The sequence below is a fragment of the Diabrotica virgifera genome, chromosome 8 (assembly GCF_917563875.1).
Source record: "Diabrotica virgifera virgifera chromosome 8, PGI_DIABVI_V3a".
NCBI classification, from domain to species: Eukaryota; Metazoa; Arthropoda; class Insecta; order Coleoptera; family Chrysomelidae; genus Diabrotica; species Diabrotica virgifera.
In genome coordinates this window covers 30,095,933-30,121,617 of record NC_065450.1, presented here as the reverse complement: position 1 = coordinate 30,121,617, position 25,685 = coordinate 30,095,933, and the positions used below count along the sequence as shown (strand labels likewise).

The 25,685-nt window shown below is 34.1% G+C and overlaps 1 protein-coding gene across 1 annotated transcript; it reads left to right on the top strand.

Moving 5' to 3' along the window:
- Positions 1-2,151: 2,151 nt before the first annotated feature.
- Positions 2,152-25,685, top strand: LOC126890749 (pre-mRNA-splicing factor ATP-dependent RNA helicase DHX16). Its single transcript, XM_050659920.1, has 5 exons — positions 2,152-2,654; positions 4,322-4,638; positions 8,848-10,228; positions 15,237-15,455; positions 25,206-25,685. Exons 1-5 carry the CDS (start codon positions 2,308-2,310, stop codon positions 25,612-25,614), a joined length of 2,673 nt encoding a protein of 890 aa, XP_050515877.1. The 5' UTR covers positions 2,152-2,307; the 3' UTR covers positions 25,615-25,685.

Sequence of the window (25,685 nt, the reverse complement as noted above, 5' to 3'; positions counted from 1 at the left end):
CATAGGTACGGTGCAAGGTTCATAGATAGGGGTACCCTATATAGATGCCCTAATCTATTAACCTTGGGTACGGTGCAATGAAAATATTTACTTTAAGCGGGCCTTAGTCTTAAGCTGGCCTTAATATAGTTGGTGCAAATAGCCCTAACATTAGTTAGGGCTAAAATTTAGGTTAAAATTTAGTTGTAACAGAACATTTCAAAGTAAAAAGTGATGAAAAAAGTGATGTTTTCGTTTATTCTATTTTACATCCTTATACTACACTAACGGCTCAAATTGTTTTTAACGTAAGGTTATTATTTGAATTCTTGTTTTTGATTTCTAATTTTTTATTTATTTACATTGGATATTAATTTACTTTGTTATATAATCCACTTCTTCAATAATTATGTGATATATTAATTTGATTAAAATGGATTCAAGATTTTTTATACTCTGGCAACAATGCCAACTTAGATCTCTGACGTAGATCATCATCACATTGTTTGATTTGCTTGTCTAGAAAATGCTTAGAAGAAATGCGTTCAATGTGCTTCCCCGTTTAGGATTTTGTCCTCTTCAGGGTTTGAGGTGAATGTTTAGTGTTGGCAGCAAAAGCAAACAGTCCGAAAAACACACTGGGGCAAGCGCCGTGTCCTGGTGTTCTTGGATCCTGGGTTATGCCGGGCGGTGGTGTCCAGAAGGCTAAGAAGTCAACAGAGAAGAAAGTTTGATGGATTGTTGTTGGTTCCATAGACATTTATGTGTACTGTCCGTGCTTTGCTCTCGACCAGTCTCCCTAGAAACCATTGTACAACGACAGGCGAACCTGCGTCCCTCGTCGGCGGTCAGGAGGTGGCTTTGAGCGCAGCGTGGACAGTGTGCGTTCGAGTGGAGAAAATAGTTGCGGCTATTTTCTTGGGACGAACAGGTATAATTGTGCAATGAAGTTGGGAAACCGCAAAAAACCAACTTCTCCCTGTTCGGGGTAGGGAAGAGGAAATGTTAGAGGTGGGTACGGTAGGCTAACGGGGTAGCCTCAAGGATGTTTTCGTACTCCACCGGGAGTACGTCAATGCATGTTTGCATTAGAGCGGACGGTACATGAATCTTTTTGCGTTTGGGCTTTCGGTGGAGTACGTGGCCGGAAGATGAACAGGAACATTTGAGAGATTGTTGTGTGTCGGAAGGGGGGCCGTTGATTACTTTGATTGTGAAGTTCCTGTTCAGAGAGTTTATTCTCTCGGTGATTTTGGGGGTGTTCGAGATGTTATGGATAAAAGTAGATGATGTCTGACGTAGATGATGTCTAACGGTATTTATACTGGACAGATAGATGGCTCCGTGCGTCTCCCCTCTACTTACAGTCACGTGACACGCTGTCAGATTTTGTCAGGACGTTTTAACATTAAGTCTTATGGGATTATTTTGTTAAACTTGAATATTTTATTTTGTAGTGATAATAACCGAAAACAATTGTTAGAATTCATTAGTTATTAATTTATACTGTAATTTATAGTGCAACAAAAATATTTTCTTTTTCGTTAATAAAGATTTATTGACATAAACTGCCATAGTGAGGTTATGTATACAAAATCAAACTGATAATCAATGGGTGCGTTCGGACGACCACAGCGGCTGGACAGCTGAGCCAGCAGTAGCTGTCAGACGTCACCGCTGGAAGCCAGCTGCTGAGAGATTTACTAAGCTTTCCCTATCACGGCTGGATGCAACCACTCAGCCGATTTCTGCTGGCAGCCAGCCGCTATGGTCGTCCGAACGCACCCAATATTGTAAATAGAATAATTTATATCAGCATAGGGATTACGTACACTCGATACGCATCGTATCCGCCATGTTTTCCCATAAGGCGCTACGGTAAAACATGGCGGATACGATGCGTATCGAGTGTACGTAATCCGGGCCCAGATTAATTGCGTTTTTATTTTCTGTTTATATTAATACATAGTATCACTAGCGGGACACGGCATTTTTTTTAAATGTCTCATTTAAACATACACAAAGCGTCCTGATAAAATTTCAAAAAACCGCCACCATGAGCAGGTCGGTCGATTTTGCTTTGACACTTTATTAACGCTCAGAGCGCAAGGTTCATGAATGGACCTTGGCGAATACGGCTGTTTTCATACTTGTTCCCCTGGCTGTATTCGTACATAGTAAATACTCCTCTACAAAAAGAAACTGTCACTGTCATAACATAAACTTAACCTAGTTATTTACTGTCATCGTTTCGTTTACTAAACGTAAACGAATAAAACAATAAAAGTACAATGAAAATTATTTAAATAAGAACATAAGTATTTCAGTATGGATCGACCAAGTACAAGTAAGCGAAATGTCTTTGACTCCGATTCAGATAGTGTCGACAGCACTGAAGAAGCTCGCCGAAGAGATCTGAAGGAAAGAGATGAATTCGCAAATAGGCTCAAAAAACGCGATGAAGAACGTACTAGAAACGTTGCCAGTACTTCTGATAAGCGCGCTTATGAAGAGGCTGCTAAAAGACTTAAATTGGACAATGCAGAAAAAGAGAAACTTATTCCTGCACTCAGAGTTGCTTCCAGGAGGAAGTATTTGGAGAAGAGAAAGGAGGACAAACTACAAGAATTGGAAGCTGATATTGCCGATGATGAGTACCTTTTTGAGGAAGATGTGTAAGTATTACAAAAAGAACTTTCTTCTTATTTAGCCCATTAATTCCCAAAGTTTCGTAAACGCAACATTTTTAACACCTTGGCTGGGTTTAGAGTTATTTATAAAATTACGTTGAGTTCGTTACGAGGCACATATGTCCCGTATACTCCATTTGCTGCCGTGTGTTATGAGAAAGTCAATACAGCCAACCATTAATCTAATACGAGGTCAATTTGTCTTGTAACGCAGCCAAAGTGTTAATTGTATTTTTTTAATGTATCACTACTTGAATAACATTTTTATTTATACATTTTATTTCAAATAAAACATAAAATACAATCTAATAAAAATTTTTGAAATAATTAAAACAGTATGTATATTTATACCAGGTGGTGCATTGTCAAACGGGCCATAGAGAATTCAATGGAAAATACTAAAATGTTGAATTCCTGCTTCCCTAGTTATTTTACATAAAAAGTCATGAGAAACTAGGTATTTGTAGAGAACAAAATCTCTATTAAAAACAAATGTTAGATTTGTTCTATGAATTAAACACATTCCAAAATTTTGCAAAAATTTAATACATTTGCCAGAGTATTTCTAGTCCAATCGTGAGAGATTTGACCACTAAACATCATACGAGCAAGCTGAATTTTTCTGAGAATATCAATGTTAGGACCCCAAACATATGCAAAAAAAATTTTGCCACTCCTACCCCTGGGCTTCTATCTAAAACTCCCATAAGAATCGTAAAAATGCCAAAAATATTGGATATGAAGCTATCCTTTTCACCTGCAGAACGCATTTTGATTTTTGTCAATAGGGGACTCTGATCAAAAGATATCGAATTTTTACTGTTGAGTTGATACACATTTTATTAAAATAATACAAATATATTGTGTTATGTTTAATTATTTTTTGGTTAAGTCCGGTGAACCACAGTGGTTCCACTTCGGTCTCTAACTTGAGACTAACCTCTCTGTATGGTGTTCACTTAACAGTATGAACCTCAATACCAGCAAATTTCATGTAATTAACTTTAACAGTGCTCACTACTCTATATTATCAAACTATTCTTAGTATTTCTATTTTTTGTCTTATCATTTCTTCTACCAGTTCTTCCTCTTTTCCATTGATGCTTCTCACATTCCATGTTCCCATTTTTATCTCTCCTTTTTCTGCAATCTAGCTTTCACCTTCTTATCTTCATCCTTTTTTACCTTTGCATCATCTTTTTCCCTATCACTATTCTTATGCGTTGCCATTGTTGTGGGTCTGGCCTTATTATTTTCTATTACTTTTTTGGAGTCCTTTTCCCGATATTTCTGTGAGTTTGTATAATTTTCTCATTATTATTGTCCCATTTCCACTTCTTCCCATTTTCCAGTTTCATATACCCTATCGTCTTTTTCTTCTTTCGACATTTGCCTAATCTTTGCTTGTATTTTCCTTTCCTTTCTTGTTAAAGCTGATTCTATGTATACCTTTTGTTCCTGTAGATTTTTCAGTTTTCCTTTGTGTTTTAGTACACTTAGCTTATCCGTTAAGTCTTCCATTTCTGCTACATAGATTTGGTCTCCGATCTTCACCGCTCCTTTCAGTTTGACCTGTAATTTCAGAAAATTAATAAATAAATAAATAAAATATTTTTAGCTAATAATTATTAACATTTTATGTATATTTATAGTTTGACTGAAAGAGAGAAAAAAGATCGTGTACACAAGAAAGAGCTGTTAAAATTGGCGCAGGAACATGAAAAGGCCAGGGAACTTGAGCGGGTTCAAAGGTATCACATGCCCAGAGATTTGGGCAAGGACTCCACTGCTGATTACATTGAAGTTGATGACTTGGAGAAGGTACCACAATCTGAACAGAAGAAATGGGAAAAAGATCAGATGGCCTCGGCAGTGTTTAAGTTTGGAGCAAAAGATGGGATTAAAAAAGAAGAGTATGAGTTAGTGTTAGAAGATCAAATTCAGTTTATACAAGCACTACAAATGCCAGGTATGTTATGTCCCCTTTTTTATATGTGTGGATGTCTTTGACACCTCAAGTATTTTTATTTGAAAAGATTTTTTAAATTTCTATATTACTTTACTACATTTTCTTCATTCTTTCATACCTTTAACTTGCTTGTCCATGTTTTTTATTTCCTTATTTGTTTTCTTCCATCTGTTCCCTCATTGTGTCTTCTGTCTTGCATTAACGCATAGAAAGGTTTTATCACTATAAAAACACTTATCAACATCAAATAAATAATAATCTTTTAACTACTTACTCCTATCAGACTAATAGTTTTTCTAGTTCTTTTCTACTTAAAGTTTTTTTAAGCTTAATAATGTTGCCTTTTTTATTAGCCCGCTGGAATGCGGTTTGTTTCCCACACCTCTCGGATGATGGGGAGCAAAAGTTCAGCAGTTAGATGCGGATCAGTTTTAACTATTTCGGCAGCAATGTTATCGATTCCCGGGGACCTGATATTTCTCAGAAATTTAATAGCTGTTATTATCTCCGTTTCGGAAGGGGCCTCGCAAGATATATGCAAGTCTATATTCTTCAGGAAATCAAAATCAGAATAGGAAAGTCTAGAGCAAATTTTAGAAAAAGAGATGAAGTCGGAGCTAAGAGTTAGGTTTACTAGGTGCTACGTTTTCTCGACTTTGTTTTATGGAATGGAAGCTTGGACCTTAAATTCTGCATCAATGAAAAAACTAGAATCATGCGAGCTGTGGGTATACAGAAGAATTCTGAAAATATCGTGGTCAGAACTTGTCACACACATAAAGGTTCTGAGAAAGATGAGTAAATAAATGGAAAACTTAAATACCATCAAAACAAGAAAATTGGAATATCTCGGATATATTACACGTGTAGTAGACCAGGGCGCATCTGTAAAAATATTAGTACATTTGGACGTTGAGAGGTGACTCAAATTTTTTTGCAGAAATTGCTTGAAAATAACTCAAGTAATAATATTGAGTTATCCTCCCTCTCAAAAAGGTCCGGAACATTGTTTAAATAAACAAAGTGTCAAAAAAATTAAGGAAAAATTCGATTTTTTTCTTCGTTTTTTTATTATAACTTTAAAAGTATTAATTTCCGAGAAAAATTGTATTGACATAAAAGTTGCGTAATTATATTTCCTACAATATAAAATTGGTTAAAAATTTAAAAAATAAACACCCTTGTTGCAAAATAGCAATAATTGCGAAAAAAACATACAAAAACATGTATTTGCATTTTACGTTTTTCAACCTTTTATGCTAAACTTAGGACCTTCACATTTCACCCATAGAAACTTTATGATACAGTAAAACAATACTGTAAATTTTAATAAGATCGATTCAATAGATTTTGCAAAATAAATTTTGCAATCCAGCTTTCGTAAAAAAAATTCATTTTTTCAAAATGTTACAGAACTGAAAATAAAGCAGATATCAAGTTGAATTTTTTTTGCGTATAGAAGTGTACTGTACCTTTCATTTGAAATTTGCAAAATTAAAATCGATTAACTACCACGGCGTCAGGAATTTATTTAAATAAGCATTAATTATTGGTGCTACGCGCAGGACAGCGGATAGTTTGCTCTGATTGGACATTCCAATGACCTTTGATATGATTAATACATTTTAATTTTTATTACATTTCGATATAAATAAATAAATTTGTTTATTGCAAAATAAAAACACATTCTCTGTCTTTTAAAATAACACTTTTTTAGCAAAAACTTTCTTTGTTCATATATTTTAACTTATAGAATAAAAGTTTATTATTTTTAAACATATGCAATTGTTTTAACCACATTTCACAAACAATAATAAAATTAGTTTGATTTTTGTGGAATTAAAATATTAAAATACAACAAAATATAGAGTAAGAAAATAATATATTAGATAAAGATTGGAAGAAATTTTGGTGGAAATCAACTTGTGTGAATCGAACACCGCTGTCCTGCGCGTAGCACCAAAAAATAATGTTTATTTAAAAAATTTCCTGACGCCGTGGTAAATAATCTATTTTAATTTTACAAATTGCAAATGAAAGGTACAGTACACCTCTATAAGCAAAAAAAAATTCAGCTGGCTATCTGCTTTATTTTCAGTCCTGTAACATTTAAAAAAAAATGAATTATTTTTGCGAAAGCGGGATTGCAAAATCTATTAAACCGATCCTAATAAAATTTACAGTACTGTTTTATTATATCATAAAGCTTTTCAGGGTAAAATATGAAGGTCCTACGTGTAGCATAAATGGTTGAAAAGCGTAAAATGCGAATACTTGTTTTTTAATGGTTTTTTTCGCAATTATTGCTATTTTGCAACAAGGGTGACAATTTTTAAAATTTGTAGCCAATTCGATATTGTAGGAAATTTAATTACGCAACTTTTATGTCAGTGCAACTTTTCTCGGAAGTGAATACTTTGAAAGTTATAATCAAAAAATGAAGAAAAAAGTCAAATTTTTACTTAATTTTTTGACATTTTAATTATTTAAACAATGTTCCGGACCTTTTTGAGTGGGAGGATAACTCAAATATTATTATTTGGGTTATTTTCAAGCAATTTCTGCAAAAAAATTTGAGTCACCTCTCAACGTCCATCTCAAAACAAATGCGCCCTGGACTATAGAGAGATACAACTTGCTCCAATTGATTATGCAGGGAAAAAGAAGCATAGGGAGACGCAGAATATCGTGGCTGCGCAACCTGAGAGAATTGTACGGATGGACATCAAATAAACTTTTCAGAGCAGCCGTCTCTAAAATCCGAATAGCTATGATGATTGCCTACCTCCGTCACGGAGGTGGCACTTAAAGAAGAAGATATTCTGCGAGTTTTAGACAATTCATCTGCGTTATCCCTGGGTGTACCTAGCATCTCCTGAAAATGCTCTTTCCATCTCTCTACTTGGTCATCTGTTGTAGTAAGTAATTCGCCTGTCTAGGATCTTACAATGTTCGAACAGTTGGACCCATTTTTTGTTAGTCGTCCTGTAATTTCATATAGTTATGTTGTGTTGTGCAGCTATTTTTGCTTGTTTTGCCTGTTCTTCAGCCCACCTTCTTTTGTCTCTTCTTGCATTCCTTTTAACTGCTTTATTTAGTGTTTCATATACTTGTTGTCGGTTCGCTCTTCCTTCTACAGTTCTTGCTTGCAAGATGTCTTTTTTTCTTGTTTTCTTTCCTCGATAAGATTCAAAGTTTCATCTGATATCCATTTCTATCTTTATCTTTTTGCCCAGTTGGTCTTCATCTATTTCTGTCAAAACATCTGTTAAATCTTCCCAGCTATTTACTTCACGTTCTCTTGTTTTTAGCTGAAGCTCCTCCCTAAACATGTATCTTCCTGGGGTCGTTTTTGATTTATCTAGATTGTATGTTGGTCTGTTGGTGTTTTGGTTTCATTTTTATCACATGTCCATACCATTCTAGTTGTTTATGTTGGATGTGATATAATATTGGCTCTATTTCTGTTCTTTTTCTGATTTCTTCACTATCCCATTTTGATTTTCCTGCGATTGTTTTAAGTGTTTCAAATCCATGGCTTCTATTTTTGACTCGTTTCTTCTGTTTCCAATTTTCACTTGGATAGGTTATTACTGATCTCGTTACTGTATTATGAATCTTCCTTTTCACTTCCAATTGTATGTCTTTATGTCCTTGTATGGGTTTATTTGAGGCATAAAATATTTATGGCGATTTGTTTCCTCTATTTGCTATTTCAGCGTCTATTTCTCCCGTCGTCAGTTATTATACTCCCTAGGTATTCATAGGTTGATGCTTTTTCTAATGTTATCTGATTGCACTTATCTCTTTGTTGTGTAGGTCCTCCTTGTTATTTATTATCATTGTTTTGGTTTCTTCAGTCCATATATTAAGGTTTTTCTGCATTTTATTTTTATTATTGGCTATAAGCACTATATTGTTCGTCCGCTCTAACTTTTCCCATGCGTCACGATTTATTTTCAAACAAATTAAGTCAAAACCTAAAGTGAAACTTACGCCGATGTTTGTATAGTATATAGTATACAAAATGTCTACACACATCGACGTTCGTTTCACTTTAGGTTTTGACGTAATTTGTTTGAAAATAAATCGTGACGCAGGGGAAAAGTTAGAGCGGACGAACAATATCATCTGCGTATACATAGTAGATTATTTATTTTTACTGGTTCCAAATTTCTGTATAGTAAATGTATTTAATTTGATTTTTAGGAGTGTCTGATAAGAAAGAACCCGAACTAACGGAAACAGAAAAGAAAAAACTTACTATAGAAGAAACAAAGAAAAGCCTTCCGATATACCCTTTTAAAGACGACTTAATACAGGCCATTAGGGAACACCAAGTTTTGATTATCGAAGGTGAAACCGGCTCTGGCAAAACCACACAAATTCCACAGTATTTATACGAAGCTGGTTTCTGTGAAGATGGGAAGAAGATTGGTTGTACTCAGCCACGAAGAGTAGCAGCCATGTCAGTAGCTGCTAGAGTAGCACAAGAAATGAGTGTTAAATTAGGTAACGAAGTAGGATATGCCATCAGATTTGAGGATTGCACCTCTGAAAGGACAGTTATTAAATACATGACAGATGGTACCTTACACAGAGAGTTCCTATCAGAACCAGATTTAGCGTCTTATAGTGTTATGATTATTGACGAAGCTCATGAAAGGACTTTACACACTGACATATTGTTTGGTTTAGTTAAAGATATAGCTAGATTTAGACCAGACTTAAAGCTCTTAATATCCAGTGCAACACTTGACGTAACAAAATTTTCTGATTTTTTTGACGATGCTCCTGTTTACCAAATACCAGGAAGAAGGTTTCCAGTTGACATTTATTACACGAAAGCTCCTGAAGCCGACTACGTCGATGCTTGTGTAGTATCAGTACTTCAGATTCATGTGACACAACCCTTGGGCGACATACTAGTATTTTTGACTGGACAAGACGAAATAGAAACGTGCCAAGAACTTTTACAAGATAAAGTTCGTAGGCTAGGGTCAAAAGTTAAAGAATTACTTATATTGCCACTATATGCAAATTTACCCAGCGATATGCAAGGTAAAATTTTTGAACCGACGCCTCCAGGTGCTAGAAAAGTTGTTTTGGCCACAAATATAGCTGAAACGTCTTTAACAATAGACAATATTATATACGTTATAGATCCTGGGTTTGCGAAACAAAATCATTTCAATTCGAGAACAGGGATGGAGAGTTTGATGGTAGTACCAATATCCAAAGCTTCTGCAAACCAGAGAGCTGGCAGAGCTGGTAGAGTAGCAGCTGGAAAATGTTTTAGGCTATACACTGCTTGGTCTTATAAACATGAGCTAGAGGACAATACTATACCGGAAATCCAGCGGATAAATTTAGGAAACGCCGTACTCATGTTGAAGGCGCTAGGAATAAATGATTTGGTACATTTTGATTTTTTGGATCCACCTCCTCATGAGACTTTGGTGTTAGCATTAGAACAATTATACGCTTTGGGGGCTTTAAATCATCACGGAGAATTGACCAAATTGGGCAGAAGAATGGCCGAGTTACCGGTGGATCCCATGATGGCCAAGATGATATTAGCTTCGGAAAAGTAAGTATTTGTTTTGTAAGTAATTTGCTAGTAACAAAGTAAGTGTTTACTTTGTTACTATTATATACTAATGGCCAAAAGAATTCAAAACTTTGTATAAGGGTATTTATTTGGATCTAAAGTATTTCTTTGTACGCCTTATCTAAAACTATATTGTAACACCCACCTACTCCCCACCATAGCTGTGAGTGCCAACTACTAGAGGTCAGCCAGATAGAAGAGTGACAGATCAACACTTTTCGACTATGAAAAAGATACACAGTCTTAACCGCTTTACACATGTTTACCTTTTTTTGAGTAAATAGTTTAAATAGTGTCTGATTTTCACAGTTTTGGTAATTTCGAACCGCGGGAAAACATACCTCCCTTATAACTGGCGCCCAACGTGGGGCCCGTGGTGCAAAGAAAATTTTTCAAAAAAAAATTAGTTTTAATTGGAAGGATGTAGTTGCATATTAGAATATAGTTTTTAATTCCAAACAACTTTTCATTTTAACAATTTTCAATATTGTGAAAAATGAAGCCACTTTACTCTTGAGCAAAAGTCATTTTTAACATACCTTGTATAAGATTTATAAAATTTGATATCTGACGGTTGAATCTTAGGTTTTAGACCATGCAGAACTTTTTTCGTAAAATTAATAATAAAACAGTTTTCCATGTGGTTCCAACTTACAGGGACATACTGTATAAGGTGAATTAAAAAAAAGGACCAACTTTATTTTGATCGTAACTCGCTTAGTATTGATGCTAGAAACTTTTATAAAAAATACAAATAACTTTTTTAAACAGTTTAAAAAGTGTTAAATAGTTTTCACCGAAAAGTGCTTCATTTTTTGGTTATTTCACGTTGAAATATTCGATTTGGAATTTGACGAATAAGAACGTATTTTTCATGAGCTACAATTTTTCTTTTACTGGATCTATAGACTTCATGAATACACAATTGTTTTCGTTTTTTATAGGCTTATAGGCTAGGCTTTTATAAGCTATGACGCTTCATTTTTACTGTGAATATTTTTTCCGTAAAATACTTACTGTTTGAGTTATCTGCGAAAAACCGCCTGAAGACTTGTTTCTTTTTTTGTCTAAAAATAAACATTTTCACTCGCAAATAACTCGAAAAGTATTGACTTAGTTCAAAAACTCTATAGAACAAAAGTTGCTTAGAATTAGTCAATTTATCCATTTCCAAACTTATTTTTAACGAACGTTTTTCACTCCCGAGATGGGGTGACTCTCCACCTTCAAGTAAAAGTAACCAACGGCACAAGTCGAACTTTGAAGTGGAGGGTAAGTAGAACCTAAATCCAAATTTTCATTCAATTCGGAGTTGCCCCTGAAAATTACACTCCAAAACGATCAATTACTTAGCATAACTTTTGTAAATTTAAAATAAATATTGAGGGGACTCACTCAGATTTAATCTCTCTATTTGTCTTAATACAGTGTCAGTGTTTCTTTACTGTAATCAGCTATCAACTTTAGTAATAATTATTTGCATAGTTCTTTTCTTAAAATCAACAAGAAAAGGCTACACTCACGACTTAGAAAAGGGTATACAACTATTAGTACGTTCTTTAAAGGTAAAATATTGCAAAACCTCTAGATTTTAAAGAACCGCTTGGATTGACTTGAAATTTGGCATACACATAGCTAACAAGTCAAAGAAAAAAAGTGATATTGTGCCGATGTGTACTTTTGCCCTAGGGGTGAGTTTGACCCCCTTTTGGGGGTGAAGAATATATGTTCGAAATAAGTCCGGAAATGGATAAAATGACTAATTCCAAGCAACTTTTGTTCTATAAAGTTTTTTCACCAAGTTAATAATTTTCGAGTTATTCGCTAGTGAATATGTTAATTTTTGTACAAAATAACCACGTTTTCAGACGGTTTTTCGCAAATAACTCAAAAAGTAAGTATTTGGTCGAAAAAAAAAATTCTTATCAAAAATATAGCACGTAAAAAAGTGAAAAACATGGTGTATATATTAGGTCACTATACCTAGCAGAAGCAGAGTTACAGCTAATGAAAAATAGGTTCATATTCGTCAAATTCCAAATCGAATATTTTAACGTGCCATAGCCAAAAAACGAAGCATTTTTGGTGGAAAACTCATTTTAACTTTTTTAAAGTGTTTAGAAAATGCTTATTTTTGTTTTTTAAAAAAAAATTTTAGCATCAAAAGTAAACAAGTTACGCTCAAAATAAAGTTGGTCCCTTTTTTTGGTAAGAAATCGGGAAAATCACCCCCTAATTAGTATTTCAAATGGACTTAATTGTTACCACTTCACAAGTTTTTTACTCGCGTATATATTGATCATATGATCTGTAAGTTTCATCGGTTCAAAGTCCTTATTTTTGAAAGAGCTGTAGTTAAAAGGGCTTGAACGAGTCACTTATCACGAGTGTATGCAAATTTAGAAACACCGAATCTTAACCAATTCTTGTCTTACAGAAAAACAAAAAAATACAAAGTATTCAGAAAAGTAAAGCCGACTTTTTTTCTAGTTTGAGATTTTTGGTATCTAACAATTTTTAAGTTATTTTGAAAAAAAGCATTTTTAAAAAAGCAATAAAATTTTTAAAAATTTTACTTTAAAACCAAATTTTTTCAAAAATAAGCACTTTGAATCGATGAAACTTACAGATCATATAAACACAACATAAGTCAAGTAACTTGTGAAGCGGTAACGATTCATTTTATTTAAGTTACTAATTGGGGGGTGATCTTCCTGATTCTTTTTTGCCAAAACAAAAGGGACCAACTTTATTTTGAACGTAACTTGCTTACATTTGATGCTAGAATTTTTTTATAAAAACAGAAATAAAGCTTTAAAGAAGTTGTAATGTGTTTTCCCCAAGAATGCTTCATTATTTGGATATTTCACATTGAATTTTCGAATATCAACCTATTTTTCATTAGCTATAACTGTGCTTTTGCTAGGTATAGAGACCTAATATATACACCGTTTTTTTTTCACTTTTTTATAAGCTATAGTTTTGCTAAGAATATTTTTTCCAACAAAATGCTTACGTTTTGAGTTATTTGCGAAAAACCGTCTAAAAACGTGGTTATTTTGATGAAGAAATATTCACTTGCAAATAACTCGAAAAGTATTGATTTGGTGAAAAAACTATATAGAACAAAAGTTGCTTAAAATCAGTCAGTTTATCCATTTCAGGACTTGCCTTGGACATACATTTTTTCACCCCCGAGATGGGGTGAAACTCACCCCCAGGGCAAAAGCACACATCGGCACCATATCACTTTTTTTCTTTGACATGTTAGCTATGCGTATACCAAATTTCATGTCAATCCAAGCGGTTCTTTAAAATTTACAGCAAAAGCCGTGAAAGAATGTACTATAATATACAAGTTGCAAGTACACTTTTTATGACTTACTGAAAGAAAAAAGCAGAAGTGTTCTTCTATTATCATTTGATTGTCTGAAAAATCATCCTTCGCCAAAGCTTCCAGATCAGGCTACATGCTACAATCGCCAGATACATCTAAATAATTTCACTATAGTTTCAGGGCACTCAAAGTCTTCCTTAACTACAAACAATGTAACTGATTACTATTATTGTGTTAAGAAAAGAAAAAAAAAACAAAAATCGTAAAATTTCATCTTTAAAACAGGAAATTGTTTCAAAACTTGCATTCTCCAAAAGTTTGCTTCAAAACTCAGTTTCTCCAAACAAAAAAGCTAATTATTTAATTATTGATGAGAGTTGGAGTTCATTAATTATGTAATACTAATAATTTCTATGGTCAAATTCAAATGGTCAAACACATATTATGAAACTTAAATTGGTGTGATAACTGTAAGGGCTTGTTTTTAGCAAGTTTTCAGTGTTTTGTGACAAATGAAAATTTTGGAGAAAGCAAGTTTTGATTATATACCCTTCTTATACACTCACCGGCACAAAATTCCGCCACCCAAAATTTTTGATTAAGTTTGACAATTTATAACTTTATTATTTGTGTTCCGATTTTCAAGATTATTGCACCAGTTCGTAGGTATATGTATTGATATCGTTTGGTATTATTCCGATAACACAAAAATTTTGCTTGCATGGCATTATACAGGGGTGAATGGAAACGTTGTATTTTCTCCTAACTTTAAAAAATTCTGTGTAAAATTGGAAGAGCTGATTTTATTTCATAGTCCTGTCATATTATCCCGGAGGCATCACTAAAATTTTGTTTGTTGAATTATCCGACTAAGAGCTGTACCATTTTTTGTAAATAAAAACACTGATTGACTCATAAAATAGAGGTTGGATTGATAAGATTGGAATGGCCCGCATGCAGCCCAGATCCTAATCCTATTGAGCATTTATGGGATGAATTAAAAAAAGCTAGTCGCCGTCATCCTAGGCCTCCAGAAAATTTGGTACAGTTATGGCCCTAGTAGAGAAATATCGGGCTATTCCCCAGGCAAGGATAACACATCATTATTCGATGCCAAACAGATTGCGAGCAGTCGTTGCTGCAAGAGGTGGACATACCCGCTATTGAATTGTTTTGTTTTGTTGTTAACTTTGTTTTGTTTTGTTAATTTTAGTGCGTTTGGTAGTTTTAATTAAATAAACCTTAAAAGCAGTGTTTTTATTGACAGCTCTTACAAGAAAAGAGATATTTGGATAATTCAAAAAACAAAACCTTGGTGATACCTCCAGGATAATACAAAAGGAGTGTGAAACAAAATGATCCCTTCAATTTTTCCAGAGAATTTTCTAAAATTAGGAGAAAATACAACGCTTCCATTCACCCCCGTATAATGCCATCTAAGCAAAAATTTGTTGTTACCGGAATAATAACAAACGAGATCAATACATGTACCTACAAAGTGATGTAAGAATCTTGAAAATCGGAGTACAAATAATAAAGTTATAGATCGTCAAACAATCAAAAATTTTGAGTGGCGGAATTTTGTGCCGGTGAGTGTATTTATAATATAGATGAATACATAATTATATTATTTATTTAATTCTTTTATAGATACAAATGCTCTGAAGAAATAGTCACCATAGGAGCCATGTTATCAGTAAATGGTGCCATATTTTACCGACCAAAGGATAAAATAATTCACGCTGATACTGCTCGAAAAAATTTCAGTCACTTAGCAGGAGATCATCTAAGTCTTCTAAATGTTTATAATCAATGGAGGGATTCTGATTACTCCCTACAGTGGTGTTACGAAAATTTCATACAATACAGGTAAGAAAAAATGAAAAAGAAGTTTATATTTTCTTGATTAATATCATTTTCTTTGCCTTTGTCCCTATGCGGGGTTCTTCTTCTTCTTGTAGAGCCTATCCCACGTACACTTGGCGTCAAAAAAAACTGGTACAACTCTTATAACCGAAAATTCGTGTTTTTCAAGTTGTGTAAGTTGATCTTGTCACAAGTGTCATTCCAATTTATAGGGCAACGTTGCCAGTTCAACGAAAATATTATATCAAACTAGGTAAAAACGGGGCTGTGCGACAGACCGCATTTTTTAATATACTTAAAACTAAAACAATTGTAATTTACCGTCATCTCAATTAAGTATCCATACATTGATTCGTGTTTTATTATAATTTATGAAAATATTTCAGTTCAAAAATAATGATAGATAATAAATCTTGACATGACTTTAAATTATTATGTTTAATGTCAAATCGAGAGGTGTGATTGGTTTCTCGTAAATTGTAGGACAACGCTGCATTAAGTTGTGTAGAATAAATAAAACACACTGGAAAAATTAAAAACTTAATTTGAAATTAATACAAAATGAATAACTTTTACAGTGAACAAGTGTGTAATTTAAATATATGTATTACAATTCGAAATATACATTTTAAACGTTATTTTTTTGTATTCAGATTTAGTGCATTTCCGTTATCTGTGATGGCAACAACGAAGTGATTCACGAACAGTAATTGTCAGTCTGGACAGAGGTTTACATTGGGAAAAAAAAAGTGTACCAGTTTTATATGACGCGAAGTGTACGTAGATGTTTCAGTCAGGAAATCCTTCGCCTTCCTGGTCCTCGTTTTCCTTCTAGTTTTCCCTGCAAGATTAGTTGCAGCAGTCTATATCTATATCTGTTTTTATTGTGGTTAACAGCTCTTTTTCCTTTTTCATTCTCAACAAAACACCCTGATTAATAACGTGGTCGGTATAAGATATCTTCAGGATTCGACGTTAAAGCCACATTTCGAAAGCTTCAATTTTCTTGCAGGTGGCGTCTGTGAGTGTCCACAACTCAACTCTATTTAACAGTATAGGAGAGATATAACATCGTAGTAACCTAATTTTTATGGGTATTGATCAATCATGGCATTTTAATATCTTATTCATTTTTTGAAATGCAGATCTTGTTTTCTCTATTCTACATTTGATTTCTAGGGAATGGTCCCTATTTTCATTGACGTTCGTACCAAGGTAGGTGTATGTTTTTACTCTTTCTATTTTTGGACCGTTCACAATGATTCGTCCAAATTGCTGTTCCTTCTTAGAAATCATCATACATTTTGTTTTCTTAGTGTTTAGTGTGAAAGTCCGTATCTCTGACTTACTTCTGTGATTCTACTCATTAACTCCTGGAGGAGTTAGTTCAGAACTGTCAGCGAATACCACCGTGTCGTCTGCGTATCTTATGTTAATGATTCAATAATCCCGGAATTCAAAATCCGGCTTGAACATCATCCACTGCTTCTTGAAAGATTTCCTCAGAGTATATGTTAAACAGCAGTGGTGATAATATACTGACCTGACTGACCCCACGTTTGATTTTGATATCGTCGAATTCTCCTGCCTCTGTTCGGATAGACGATGTTTGATTCCAGTACAGAATGCTAATGATTCTTAGATCACAGCTGTTTGTTCCAATGTTGGCTAATATCTCCATCAGTTTATCGTGCTTTACTGTATCGAACGCCTTATGGTAATCAATGAAGCATTCATAAATATCGCAATTTAGGTCTCTACATCTAGTACGTTCTTTAAAGGTAAAATATTGCAAAACCTCTAAATTTTAAAGAACCGTTTGGATTGACATGAAATTTGGCATACACATAGCTAACAAGTCAAAGAAAAAAAGTGATATTGTGCCGATGAGTGCTTTTGCCCTAGGGGAGAAATATATGTTCCAAATAAGTCCGGAAATGGATAAAATGACTAATTCTCAGCAACTTTTGTTCTATAAAGTTTTTTCACCAAGTTATTACTTTTCGAGTTATTGGTGAGTGAATATGTTAATTTTTTTACAAAATAACCACGTTTTCAGACGGTTTTTCGCAAATAACTCAAAAAGTAAGTATTTGGTCAAAAAAAAATTCTCATCAAAAATATAGCACGTAAAAAAGTGAAAAACATGGTGTATATATTAGGTCACTATACGTAGCGGAAGCAGACTTATAGCTAATGAAAAATAGGTTCATATTCGTCAAATTACAAATCGAATATTTTAACGTGCCATAACCAAAAAACGAAGCACATTTTTGGGGAAAACTCATTTTAACTTTTTTGTGTTGAAAAAATGTTTATTTTTGTTTTTTAATTTTTAGCATCAAAAGTAAACAAGTTACGCTCAAAATAAAGTTGGCCCCTTTTTTGGTAAGAAATCGGGAAAATCACCCCCTAATTAACATTTCAAATGAACTTAATTGTCACTACTTCACAAGTTTTTTACTCGCGTATGTATTGATCATATCATCTGCAAGTTCATTGTCATTGGTTCAAAGTCCTTATTTTTGAAAGAACTGTAGTTAAAAGGGCTTGAACGAGTCACTTATCACGAGTGTATGCAAATTTAGAAACACCGAATCTTAACCAATTTTGGTCTTACAGAAAAACAAAAAAATACAAAATATTCAGAAAAGTAAAGCCGACTTTTTTTATTGTTTATGATTTTTGGTATCTCTAACAATTTTTAAGTTATTTTGAAAAAAAGTTATCTCTAACATTTTTTTCAAAATTCAAATTTTTAAAAATTTTACTTTAAAACTAATTTTTTTTTTAAATAAGCACTTTGAATTGATGAAACTTACAGATCATATAAACATAAAACATAAGTAAAGTAACTTGTAAAGCGGTAACGATTAATTTCATTTAAGTTGCTAATTGGGGGGTGATCTTCCTAAATTTTTTTTTGACAAAACAAAAGGGACCAACTTTATTTTGAGCGTAACTTGGTTACATTTGATGCTAGAAATTTTTTTTATAAAAACAGAAATAAAGCTTTTTTTAAACACTTTAAAAAAGTTGTAATGTGGTTTCCTCAAGAATGCTTCATTATTTGGACATTTCACATTGAATTATTCTATTTGGAATTTTTCGAATATGAACCTATTTTTCATTGGCTATAACTCTGCTTTTGCTAGGTATAGAGACCTAACATATACACCATTTTTTTCACTTTTACTTTATCGTACTATATACGTAGTATAGTATAATAGATAAAGTTATAGGATCGTGCAAAAAAAAATTTTTCAGATTTCACTTTTTTTCGACGTTTTGAGTCCCCCTGAGTCTAAAAAGCAAATAAAAAAAACATGTCGGAAGTATGTACGTACGTACGTATGTACGTACGTATGTCGCCACCGCCCAGCAAAAACTACTGGACCGATTTTGATGAAATTCGGTATGAGTAAGTTTAAGAGAATTTTGTCGAGAAACTAAGCTTTTAAAAAAAATCTCTTAAAGGGGCGCCGAAATAGGGGGGTTATTTAGGGCCCATTTTTGCAAATTTTGACAGAAATAAATGAAATTCAACTCAAAGTAAGCTCATCGATAGGTAAATAAAAGTACGGAATTTGACATTTCCAAATTCAAAATGGCGGCCAACATGGCCGACCGCCCCCCCGACACATTTCCCTATCTATCTAAAAAGTTTTTGAAGATAAGTTTAATTTGAAAAAGTCGTTATATAGCCTAAAGATGGGGCTATAAGAAAGATGTTATCGTTTTTCAGAAAAAGTTACGGGTTGCCTATATTTAAGGGGTCAAATTTTGACATAAATTTGAACTAGATTTTCTCAAAAATGGCTCCAAGGAATTTTTTTATTTTTTGATATATTTTTGATATCCTATCAGTAAATTGAATGACATTAGTCATATATCTTAACTCCCCATAGGAGGGGAGTTATGAATTTTTTATAAAAAAATATTCGAGTGCCCGTAACTTCCTTCTTAATAGAAACTAAAATTTGAAATTTTGCAGACATATATGGTATTTTATTATCTATTATCACAATAGATTTTACCAAAAACATGGCTTCCGGTTGAACCGGAAATGAATAAAAAATCTTAATTTTTTTGATACGCCCTGTATATTTTAACACATTTTGAAAGAATGCAAAATTACCTTTCCAATGACATAAAATTTATTGCTGTAGCTCAAAAACTCGAAAAGTTACGGTAAATAGAAATTTTGCTATAATCTTATGTGTGTCCTCTCTCACGCGTTCATAGCAGAGCATTATTGTAGAGCAGTCAATGAGGGTATTTGGCTCCGAATTCCATCCTACTACATTGATGTACTTGATATTTTCACAGTAAGTAGGGAATAGCTCAAGAAACAAAATCTACCCTATATACTATGGCGCTTTTATCTTGGGGCGGTTCCCACTTCTTCAAGGGGGTGGAAAATTTGTTGGTCAAAATAAGCACGGAAGTGGCTGAAGAACCTATTTCTAAGCAAAAACTGGTCTATACTTTTTTTTGAGAACTCAATACTTTTTGAGTTATGCGTAGTTGAAAATTGGCCATTTTCATTGAAAAATGACACCTTTTCGGACGGATTTTTTGTGAATACCTTAAAAACTATGACTAAAAACTCTATATAAAACATTTTTTAGATTATAAATAATAAAGAGATTCGTTCCTTCGTAAATGTTCTATTTATAATACAAAAAGAGATATGGTAGGTGAAAATAGTTTGTTTTTTGGTGCATGCTCAAATTGGTGTATTCAACTTGAAATAACAGAGGAACGGTAGGTTTTAGGTGTATAATGCTACCAACACCTTTTGTAGTGTTTGAAAAGGCCTTTAAAACGAGCACCGTTAAATGTCGGTTACTTACAAACTAAGCGAGATATGGTGCAAAAAATATAATGACTAATGTACTTTAAGGAAAAATGAAAAGTATATACATTTAACTCCCCATCCACCATAATTTAAATGCATTGTTTTTCTTCTCAATACCTTTTAATATAGTGTTATTTCTACTTTCAAAAAGTTAAACGGGTTTAAAATGAATGGTTTTTTTAAAAAATGTGATCAAATTATAGAATGAATTTTTAAATTTTCTTAAAAATCTTCCTTTTTCTCCATGTAATTCGAAAATAAAAATATTTCACCCCTGAGAAGTGGTGGGAACTTCCCCCATGATAAAAGCGCCATAGTATATAGGATAGACTTTGAATTAGGAGATTGGGCTACTCCCAAAATTTCATTAAAATCCATGCAGTAGGATAGAATTTGGAGATAATATATTGTTCTTAATCTCGCGCATTGACTGGCGTAATCGAAATAGAATGAAATGCAAATATTGTAAACTATTAATTTCTCAGAAAAATGAACTAATTTGAAATGAAAGTATGACTATAATATTCTATTGATTTATGCAATAATCTACACATCTATAGTGTGTCCCCGAAATATGGCATCGAACATTTTCTCAAATGCAGGAATTAATGATGCGTAGAACCATAAAATACTTTTAAGTACAGTAGGTGTTTCTAAAATATCAAAATAACGAGTAACTTTGTTATTTTTATAGAATGCCAATATCTAGTACCATAACGATAATAGATCGGCACGATAAAGTTCTCGGGCGGCCCTTCCGTCCAGCGTTTTTTATAGGCTATACGCTGTGAGCTCGTACGTAGAGGGGATATTTACAAATTCGCGAACGCCAGTAGTGACAAGTTTGTAAACGTTTACCGGAAATTTGACATAAATGTCAAAGTGATTAATTTAAAATTAAAATTAAAAACATTAATTATAAACAATATTAGTTGGTCAAAGCTGTGGTATATATTTTTACCTTAAATATACTTACGTTTTAAATACTGAATTTAAGTTTTTTTAATATTCCGTAATATCTAATTATAAATAATCTATTATAATCTTAGCGCCATCTACACGATTATTGTCAAAGTATCCGAAGTAAGAAATTGATATTTTATCAATAGAACGTCAAAATGATTAGAAAAATCTTAAAAAAATCGATTACAATTTAATTACTTTTTTGCGTTGTAAATATTAAGCGATAACAATTAAATAATAAATTTAAAAATTACCAGTAAAAGTTGAATTAGTAACCGCTAGGAGCGACACCAGCGAAGCTCACAGCGTATAGTTTTGGTGAGAATATTTTTTTCGAGAAAATGCCTAATTTTTGAGTTATTTGCGAAAAACCGTTTAAAAACGTGGTTATTTTGTTGAAAAATGAACATATTCACTTGCAAATAACTCGAAAAATATTGATTTGGTGAAAAAACTCTATAGAACAAAAGTTGCTTAAAATTAGTCAGTTTATCCATTTCGGCACATATCTTGGACATATATTCCCCCCCCCCTCTCGAGATATGGTGAAACTCACCCCTTGGGCAAAAGCACACATCGTCACCATATCACTTTTTTTCTTTGACATGTTAGCTATGCATATGCCAAATTTCATGTCAATCCAAGCGGTTCTTTAAAATTTACAGCAAAAAACGTGAAAGAATGTACTAATCGTTGAAACAGCACTTGTATGCTAAACAGAGCCTCTGTCGTACCCACTGCATTCCAAAAATCAAACTGTGTACAACTGATTTTTCTTTGTACAGTCTATATATCTTGTGATGTACAATTTTCAGAAAATTTTTTTAAAATATGGCTCATTAAGCTGGTGGTTCGGAAATCACTGCAGTAACTGTAACTCTTAACTGATAGGTATCTATTACGGAATTTCTTGTTCACCATTATGTAATCAATTTGATTCCGTATTACTTTTCCTGGTTGATCTTGCGGGGAAACCCAGATATACAAGCCAAGCGCCTTGATGGTAGTTTGAAGAGTTTATTTAGTATTGCAATTTTTTCTTTCTCTACGAACAGTTTTAATCTTTCTCCCCTTTCATTTCTCTGCCCTAGACCAAAATCACCAATGAATTCACCGCTTTTTTTAATTCACCGCAAATTGCTCCGCGATCACCACCGAGCATGAACACAAGCTCCATTTTTACTGCTAAAGATATACCACCACAAAACAAACACGAATCACCTACATAGCTCACTGTTTTGACTCTGCAGCACTGGGCACACTGGGCAAATGATTCTCCGGGCCTCCCATATACGCGTCGTCTTCTGTCATTGCGTTGCAAGCACATTCGACTCTCATCAAAGCATAAAACTCTGCTCCATTGGCCAAGGTCCCAAGTGACGTGTTCTCCGTCAATCTGAAGTTGAGCTTGTTTCTGACGTGCTTTCAATTTGGGCCCTGTATTAGCTTGTCTGGGAGTCAAAGTGGCCGCCTTGAGCCTTCACCTAACTAGCCACTGAGTGACAGTTAAACCTTAAACATTCATCAAGGATTGTTGAAGCACATTATGAACCTAGCGCTAACGGACATAGACGAGGGAATACTTATAAACGGAGAACGATTGAACAACATAAGATACGCTGATGATACTGTCATTTTTGCAGACAGTCTTGAAGGTCTGCAGACACTTGTCTCCAGGGTGGCAGAAGTAAATAGCAGGTTTGGGCTTGATTTTAACATAAAAAAACCAAATACATGGTTATAAGCAAAAATAGGATACCACCTGGTCAATTACGAGTTAACCAACAACCTATAACAGAAATCACCAACTTTTGTTATTTGGGTGCAAACTTAAATCAACAGTGGGACCAATCGACGGAAATTAAGATAAGGATCGAGCAGGCAAGATCAGCTTTCGTCAAAATGAAAAAATCTTTAACAGCCACGATATAAAATTGGAAATAAAGGTTCGTTTACTAAAATGCTACGTATTCTCCGTTCTTTTATATGGCGTGGAGACATGGACCTTACTGAAGCATCACTAAAGAGACTCGAAGCATTTGAGATGTGGTGCTATAGACGCATGTTGAGGATTTCCTGGATAGACAGAGTTACCAACGAAGAAGTTCTACATAGAATGGGCAAAGAGCGCGAACTAGTCGTAACCATAAAACGTCGCAAACTGGAATACCTGGGCCATATAATGCGCAATGGACAACGATATGACCTACTTCGGACCATACTTCAAGGTAAAGTGCATGGGAAAAGAGGTCCAGGACGAAGAAGGATATCCTGGCTGCATATAACCTGCGAAAATGGTTTAACTTAACCACTACCGGACTTTTCAGGGCAGCAGTCAACAAAGTCAGAATAGCCATGTTAGTGTCCAGCATCTGTAACGGATAGGCACCATAAGAAGAAGAAGGATTGTTAAAGCTCAACTTGTGTCGCGTGCTAATTCCGCAAGACGATCAGGACAATTAAGCGACCGTCCCTCTCTGTCGTTACACGTGGCCGACCCGAACCTGATCGTTGACTATTCGCTGTGTGCAAGTACTTGGAGGGGATGCGAGAGACGATCGTGCGCGTATAGCGGACAAATCTTGCAACTTTCTTAAATAATTCGTATTGTTAATTGAAATAGTCAAATTGACGTATATTTCATACATACTGTCATTGAAGAAAATGGGATTTCGCAAATGATGTGTTATAAATTGTAAAAATTATATGTTGCTCCACAATTATTGATATTATATGCAATTATTAAATTGAATTTAATTAATGGTATTTTGCTTGTAGTACAATATCTCTTAATAACAACTTTTTAATAACATAACCTCAATCTTACTTTTTCTTCTTATTCTTTTTTGGGCTATGGTCTTGACAATTATCCAGTAACCAAACCAGGACTAATATAATTGGCCAATATAATTAAAAGTGCTAAAAATGTTGCCGAGCTATGAAACCAAGTGTCGCTCTTCCGAACTTGCATGGTCCCAATAGCTACCGGTGTTCTGGTATCGACGGTGAGCCCTTGAAACTGCATACTGAGTCATAAGGGGGCGACGCGACGGACGACAGTCCTCTGACTATAGCGCTTTCGTAATTATTCAATTACCTGGGTCACCTTCACTGGCGAAGTATCAAATATTCACTTACTGCTCTTCGAAGTGTACATACACGTCAACGTTTGAAAAGCGACTGAGATGACCACCGGCAAAATCATAGAGCTCTAAATTGCGTAGAACATGCCCTTTTTTACAATATTTGCTGCATTCCTTATGCCTTACAGATGTACATAGGCAAATTTTACAACACGTTACCAATTTGCATAAAACAATTATTCATTGGGAGAACAAAAACAGAGTATTTGGAATGTTCATGTAAAGATGGAGTTACTATAAATGAAGTGATCTCTTTGGATTGTGAAAAGCAATAGTTTTTTAAGTACCTAGGATCAGTATTACAGAGTGATGACGAAATAGATGGAAATGCATGCAATAGAATTAGGGCTGGATGGATGAAGTGAAAGGAAGCAAGTGGTGTGTTGTGTGACAGAAAAATTCCAATGAAGCTGAAGGGAATTTTCTATAAAACAGCCATAAGACCGGCTATGATGTACGGAACTGAATGTTGTACACTGAAAAAGAAAGAGGAACAACGAATGCATGTGGCGGAAACATGAATGCTTAGTGAATAAGTGGAGTGAAAAAAAAGGATAAAATTAAAGGATAGAATGGTATGGAGAAATGCAAACAGGGAGACCGACCCCACATAGGGATAAAGCAAAGATAATGATAATTAATTATTCTGAGAGCTCTGTAATAGGCAATATTTTTTTGCAGTAGATAGCTATTTTAATTCAAAGACAGCATGAAATTACTAAGCATAAACGTGTAGAAACGTATTGATTTTTTAGATTTTTTTATTGACCATGCCTTATTTTTTAGATCAATGAAGCGAGCCCGAGACGTCAGGGAACAGCTGGTTAATTTGATGACAAGAGTAGAAATAGAAATCGTTTCCAACGTTTCTGAAACCGTGGACATCCGCAAGGCTATCACCTCCGGTTATTTCTACCACATAGCTAGATTTTCCAAAGGGGGAAGTTACAAGACGGTGAAGCACAACCAAAGTGTCACCATCCACCCCAACAGTGCACTTTTCGAATCATTACCTAGGTGGGTTCTCTACCACGAATTAGTTTTTACTTCAAAGGAGTTCATGAGGCAAGTGATAGAGATCGAGAGTAAATGGTTATTGGAGGTAGCTCCACATTATTATAAGCAAAAGGAATTAGAAGATCCGACGAATAAAAAGATGCCGAAAACGGTAGGCAGGAGTACCAGAACTGATTAGTGAGTGTTGATTATTATTAAGATTTAAGATTTTTGTACCAAGATGTAATAAATTTAATTTAATTTAAAAAA